Raw genomic sequence first — 7,504 nt, 5'->3', positions numbered from 1 at the left:
GCTATGGAAAAATTATAGCTCATTTTTAAAATATGGACCAGAGGTTGTTAAATTTTTTAACTTGACCCTAGAGTCAAGTTCAACTAAACCAAATTATCCCTTTTGAGAACTTTAGTTATAAGATGTGTAATAATGATTTTGATCGATATCTTATATAAGATTTTTATATTACATGAAAATCTAAATTATATAATATAATATTACAAATTTAATTATATTAGCTCATTTTATAAAATTAATTCGACATAAAAATGGACAAAGTGTTAAAAAAAGTATATAATGGGATCAATGAACTTTTTATATAAAATATTTTAAATAAAATTTATCTTGATATTTAAAAAATATATATAAAAAATCCAACCCCTAGTGAAATAGTAAAATTTAAAATTTGAAAGAGGAACCAGACTAAAAATTTACTTTAAAGAATAAAACTGAAGAAATGTATATATATTTTTTATTATAAAATAACATATATATTTAGCATACTCGTAATATAATTTAGCTTAAGAAATTATTTAAAGACTATGATCTAAACATTGAAGGCCATTATTCTACAATGAATTTTGCATTAAATTGTAACCTTTGACAACAATTTGTCTCCAGTTACTAGATCAGAAATTTTTTAATTTTTTAAAATTTAAAATTTGCAGAAAATGGTAAAATCTATCCAATAAATGAAAAACGAACTTAATTGGACACGTTAAATACACTCGTACATACATGCGCGGTGTGATGGACATGTGCTTTTGCTCTTCATTCCATTGTTGCCCTTCCTTTTTCTTCTTCTCTCGGTGTTTCGGTTTTTCAATTATTTTTCCTTCTCGCGTGTAACTTCCGAACGCAAAAAATAGCACATTAGCCACTACGAATAGAAGGAGCCGAAGAAGAAAAATAAAATAAAATTAGAGAGAGAAACACAGTGTGAATATCACTAAGAATCAATAATAATTGATGATGAGATATAAATATTGGGGACAGCCCAAACACAACACAAGCCAAGCATAAGAAGCAAATAGAGCAGAGAGAACACAAGAGAAGAAGAGAAGAGAAACAAAATCCACAAATCTAGAGAACAAAAACCTCTTCTAGCATATACCATAGCAATAGCACACAAACAAAAACTACTTCCCCCCAAATACGTATAAATAGTTTTGTGTATATTGAGATCCTTCTTCTCTCTTTCTTCCTATTTATTGGAGTGAAAGAAAGAGAGAGATCTTGTCCTCCTACAATGGTGCTTTTGTAGCTTACTAGGTAATATTAGACAACAGTTTCACTTCGTTAATCGGTGTTTCACTTCCCTTTTTTTTTTTATGTACCCTTTCGATCAGAGCTTTCTTTTTTAACTTTTTGATCTATGTATCCATTATTGGCGAGGTTTAAAAAAGAGTTTGATTCTTCTTATTTTCCTCAATTTGCTGCTTTTATGCTTAATAAATAGAAGTTTTTGGAATTGGAATTAGGGTTTGGCTTGCTCGTGGATGTTTATACCGTGTGTGTACTGAACTTGTTTATGTTTTTTTAGGGTTTCATTAGATCGCAACTTGCGCTTGTTTTGATCAGACGGTGTCATCGAAAAGAAGAGAGAGGTTAATTGTGGCGTGGGACTGCGTGAAATGGGCAAGAGCTCTGGTTTTTTGAGGGGTTTATATTCTGGAGTTAGAGCTGTTTTTGTTGAGCATTTGCCCTTGGAGATTGCTTAAGATGGTCTTTAACATTAATTCTTTGAGCATGGAAGAAGATTGTCTATTAATAACTGGGGATTATTGATCAAGATTGGATGACCAGTGCAAAGCCATCTTAGTCTTCATTTTTGGTGTTTTCTCTGTTTTTTGAGTGTGCTGGGAGGCAATTTTGGCTTTGGATTTGTCAGGAAGAAGAAGCTGATAGATTCTTTATTGGCTCATAAGGAACTTAGAGTATCTGATTTCAGTGGTCTTTTACGTTTTTTAAAGCAGCCTTTTTGAATTGATATAGTTAGACTGACACTAGTATAAGTAATTGTATACTGATTGGTTGAATAATTTGCTGGGCTGCTGTGCATTCTGGAGATGAACGCAGTGACATGGTGCATGGACAGGAGTATAGTTGCTGGTTCTGGTTTGTTCCCTTTCTGGAACAGGGCTATTGGAAACTAATTCAAGTATTCTGTCTAGAAGAATTTTACCCTAGGCATATCTGTGTTTTGTGCAATGTCGCGCTGTTTTCCATTTCCGCCACCAGGATATTTAAAGAAGACTGTAACAGATGAACTAGACTTGTTGAAAAAGGTTAATATACTTTCCTATATTCATGTTGTACATCCAGTGTGACTAATAGACTGGCTTTATAATGTAAAATATTTTTTTTTTGATGGAGCATTAAAATGTTTCTGTCTAACTAGTTCAAATGAATTACGTGGTCATTAATTTTTATGTTTTTCTTCCTTAATAGTGATATAAGTTCAATTTGTTTGGAGCTTGTTGTAGAAATGCTTGCTATAAACATTTTAATTGGTTCTTTTTGAACTATCACACAAGTCATGGTTGGTTGGTATGAGTGCAATTGAAGTTGATTGGAGACTGACATACTGTATATGTTTTGGCCTGCAGTGAATAATAGGGATATGCACTCTTTGCTGATGCAAGTTGGTTCATATGATGCACAAGAGTTTATGTTAATGGATCTTAAAATACAGGATTCATGTTAGGTTTTTCTATATTGTGTTCAAAATTGGAACTTTTGAACTGTTGTTAAATGTAGTGCTTAATATATAAGTTCTAAGAACACTGAGTGGAGAAATTAGGTAATTACTGGTGAAGAGGGAACAATATTATGATGATTAAAAGTGTGTATACCTGTTTGATTTATGCACATCTATCTTTGCACTAAGCAACAAACTATGTAATTCTAATTCTTGTCATTGCACTGTCTGGTTTCGGCCTTTCATGTTAGAAGTGCTGAGTTATCATTTATTTCAAAGGTATCTATAAAATTTTTGGTATGCTTGTTAAGGGAGATATATACTAGTGCAATCAGTTTCTCATTCATAATATATATGAATTTGTTATGATTTTTTTGTCTCGTTTTGTAGGAGTATGGGTTCTTCAAAACTCTACCCTGTGATTAGTATTGAATAACTATCATCATCAATTGAGTTATCAATCCTTTTGTTGAGAATGGATAAACATCACTAATCATCCACCTAGGCCTAATGCACCTCTGGAAAATGTTAAGATTAATTGTTTAAGTTGCTTAATGGATGATTCCTTTTATTATTTATTCTTTCTATGTAACACTTGCAAACAATATCACTTTCTTTGTGAGACAAAACATTAGTAGGGGTGTATGGTCCCATATTCTCAATTTCTTATGCTACATTTTGAAAAAATAAGTTTTCAACAAAAATAAAGTAGTGGAGCCTAAAACAATCTGACAAAGGGAGGTTGAGTATGGAGGTTGAAGTTATGCTGATCAGCTAGGTTTCTTTGCATTGGGTGATTCATTGAAGGGAGTATGTTATGCAGTAAATTTACTCCTGTGCACCAAGCCTGCTATTGCATGATAAGAACTGACTAAAACTACATAATTTGAATTGGAGTTTCATCTGTGTAAAATTTTTGGGTTTTCAAGACCTTTAGTGAACTGTGTATTTGGATTGTGTTTCTTTAATGTCAAAGGGTATTTTTAAAAATGATTTTAGATACTGAATGAAATTGTTTCCCCTTAAATAAGTATTTGCTTTGGATTATTTGTACTGAAACAAAAGAACATCTAGAATAATATTTTGCTTTAGTATTGTGATCAACTGAGAATTATTTGATGATAATTGCTTTAGCATTTTGGTTTCCTTCAATTGGATTCATAATTCCTTTCAAAGTTGTATTAATACACAGCAGGACACATGTATATGGATGCTGAAATATAAGTTAAAGAATCATAATCATTTTCCTTTTCCTAATTGAGTTGTAATATGTGTGTTTGTGTATTAGGAGAATTGCAAAATGTGCTAGGTTTTGTTTTCATTTTGATTGTTTGTGTTAATGCATACAAAAAACTTATTGCAATCAAGTTTTAAACATTCTGCGTGCTACATTGAGTTGCATGCATCATTCCTAGTTTAAATCATCATGTTTGAATAATTTCATCTACTCTCTTATTGTAGTAGTAAGCTTGTAATTATTTTCATATAGATTGTGGATTGTGAATCACGTCAACAATGAAAAGGAAGACTCAATATTACAATGATGCAAAAGGTCTAATAATGTAGGGCAACTGAAGGCAAGAGCATAGTAGAAGAAAAGTTTGCTGGTTCATCTGCACTTGTATATTTTATTTGCCTTTCATCCTTTATAATAAGACATATTAGTTGCTATTCTGATCTCTTTATTTCGGTATTAGTAGTAACAAAAACAGAACTTTCTTCAAAATTGTCATAGCATAATGTATTTGTAATCTGTGCCAAAAGCAAAAAAGAAAGAAAATACAGATCATAATGGCCAGCATTAGCATCTAGCGCTGGAAGTGTTTCTCTTTGTTTTAAAGAATATAATTTTTGGGACTGATTAATTACTAGGCCTTAATTATCATTATACTTTTATTTTTGACTTCAACGGAGTTATGTTTTCCCTCATAGTTTGGTTATAGTTGCCTGAAATGTGCTTTCCAAAATTCCTTAACACTTTGTAGGTAGATATTGTGTATTGAATGGACTTTGATCTTGTTTTTGTTGTGGTTTCTGCTTTTGAGATAATATGATTGTCTCGAGGACAAGAATGGAATTCTTTTACATGTTTTATTTGTGATATATTCTCTTTCTTCTCTTTGGCTGATCTTGGGTGTAGATATTGTGAAGCCATTATGATTGTTCCATTATTTGACTATTGTTGCTGATATCTCTTCTCACAATATTACTTGCAGGAAAAGCAGAAAGAGAGAAAACGTAAGAAAGATAAGAAAGATAAAGAGAAGAGGGAAACTAAGGAAAAGAGGGACAAAGAAGGAAGAGATGGAAAGCATAAGGAAAAGAAGGACAAAAAGGAAAAACACAGAGAGAAGAAGAAAGATAAGAACAAAGACAAGAGCAAAGATAGAGATAAAAGTAAAATCAGTACTACAGATGACAAAGGCTTTCCAAGAAAAGCTGAAGGCCTTAATGGTAATCAACATCAAAAGGAAGTTAAGCAAGATGATAAGAAGGACATCATGCTTGAGAACAGACTCACCAAACAGTGTACTGGTAGCAATGGGGAGAAGGCAGGAGAGAAAAATCATTTCGGTGAGGAGAACAAGGATTCAAAGTTCCTCCTGGAGTTAAACCGGAGGATTAGGGATGATAATGGAGGAGCTGACAATCAATTTGTTCATAATTTTACTAATACAAACAATAGAAAAGAAGAAGGAACTTTTAGATTGGTGACTAAAGCTGGTGGCCCCTGTTGTGATGGTAATGAAAAACTTGTGGATAAGGGTCTTGATGTTAAGAAGATTGATGAGAGAGGAATTCAAGCTGAGATCCGACCTATTGGAAATACACCAGTTCCAAATCATGCTGGAAAATTTCATCCTAGAGTTGATGGAATACCCAAACATTTGGGGAAGTCTTTTGAAAGGAATTTGGAAGCAACAGTTGAAGCGAAAGAAAAGGTTAAGGAAAAGAAATATGAAGATAAAGAAATGGCAAAGCGAAAGACAAAAGACGGAAAGGTTAAGGAAAAGAAAGATGAAGGAAATGAAAAGGTTAAGGATAAAAAAGATGATAAAAGAAGAGATAAAAGGAAAGATAAAGAGAAGGAGAAGAAAGGGCATGGGAAGAACAAAGACAGGGATAAAGAGAAGAAAAAGGAGGAGAAAGCTAGGGAGCATAGTGAACATAAAACAACAGACCAAAATAAATCAAAAGAAAGCAACAACGTTGGATTTAAAGATTTCTCACAGCTCTCTAGGAACAGCCTTGAGGTCCCTGTTAGAGGGGAAAATCTCAAAAAACGAAAGGACATTGAGTCAAATGGAGTTCCACATGGTGAGTGTTACTTACAACGAGTCTTGTTATCATTTACTCAGTGATCCTATAAAGTAATATTTAAAATTAGAATAAGTTGTTTCACTTATTGGATTTGGAGTAGTATATTGCTGACCTAATGAGCTAAAATCAGATATTACATCCACGGTGGGTTTTCACTAATATCATGTTTATATTGATATTTTTCATTCATTCATATTGATCAGTATTGTCAAGATTGCACATTACCTGCGGTTGACTGACAAGTTATAATTTTTGTACAGTTAATGACAGTTTTCCCAATAAGTTTCCAAAATTGTCTTCCTCTCGCACTTTCACTGATAATGGAAGGACATTGGAACCTCATCAAATTTCCACTCCAGAGTCTTCATATAGGTCACAGGAAGACAACTGTGTTAAGGTAGAAAACAAAGAATGCAAGATAAATGGCATCAGTGAGACTAAGCCATTTTCAGCTTCTTCGAAGAAGACTCACACGGCTATTGTGTCAAGTGATTTATTAACTGAAGCCTGTTTAAAGGCACCCCATCCAGATACCAAGTACCTAGACCAGGTGTATTCAGTACCTAAGGTGGATCATTGGTCTGATTTTGATGAAGAGTGGTTATTTGGCGGCAATCTTCCTGAAAGAAAATCCATGGTAAAATCTTCAGAAGTTGGGGATACACCACAGGTATGGGCAGAAGCTCTGCATATAGAGCAGGCAGATGTTTTTGCTCTTCCATATGTCATTCCCTACTGAATGACTTGATAATTATATGTGCACAAGGAACAGCTCCTTTGACACTCTGCAGGAGGAACTGCAGCATGGGCTGGAAAATGATTCCAAATTTCTTGATTATTACTTGCCCGCCAGCAGCTAGCATTGATTGACTGATTGGTTGCATGGTTTATGCAATGATGTGGCTAGGTCAAAAGTGCAGTTGCTATCGTGTGCATCTTAGTTATTCATTTAGTCAACATTGGGACTTTTTGTACAGGTTGTGGAGAGAGAAGGCGAGATGTGTGCAACTTGTTATACTATTCTTGCTGGGAGGTGAGCTGCTCTTTCTAATTTAGAATGAGAAATTTAAGTGAAACTAGATGTGATCTTTGCAACTCCACCACAATTTTGATTTGTAACATAAAACTCTTATTCACCAGAATAAGAATATGTATGATAGAGGAGGGATATGGATAGAGAATGGAAACGAAGTAACCGGATTCATTTATTCAGTTTCATGTAAATTTTTATTGGTCATTGAATCACTCTGCCCTAGTGTTTGAATCACATCATAAAATTACAATTAGATTTTATAGCATGATAGCCCTTTCTGTCTGAAAGATATGATGATTTTAAATCATAGAAAGACAGTGTATAGTCTAAAGAAATCGTCTTACAATGTTGGAATTTATTTAGAGAAATAATATATTACAAAATGTAAGAATATTTAGGTATGCTCAACATAACAAGAAAAGGTCTACTATGGATATTATTGTGTTAAAAAAAAGGTAAAAAAAAGT

General features: G+C 33.2%; 1 protein-coding gene across 1 annotated transcript; it reads left to right on the top strand.

Moving 5' to 3' along the window:
* The first annotated feature begins 893 nt into the window (after nucleotides 1–893).
* LOC137806456 (uncharacterized) lies at nucleotides 894–7,249 on the top strand. Its single transcript, XM_068606595.1, has 4 exons — nucleotides 894–1,254; nucleotides 1,526–2,270; nucleotides 4,900–6,001; nucleotides 6,265–7,249. Exons 2-4 carry the CDS (start codon nucleotides 2,193–2,195, stop codon nucleotides 6,741–6,743), a joined length of 1,659 nt encoding a protein of 552 aa, XP_068462696.1. The 5' UTR covers nucleotides 894–1,254; nucleotides 1,526–2,192; the 3' UTR covers nucleotides 6,744–7,249.
* The last annotated feature ends 255 nt before the right edge of the window (nucleotides 7,250–7,504 follow it).

This window comes from Phaseolus vulgaris, chromosome 3, assembly GCF_000499845.2.
Source record: "Phaseolus vulgaris cultivar G19833 chromosome 3, P. vulgaris v2.0, whole genome shotgun sequence".
In the NCBI taxonomy this organism is placed as follows: domain Eukaryota; kingdom Viridiplantae; phylum Streptophyta; class Magnoliopsida; order Fabales; family Fabaceae; genus Phaseolus; species Phaseolus vulgaris.
This window is presented reverse-complemented; position numbering and strand designations above follow the sequence as displayed.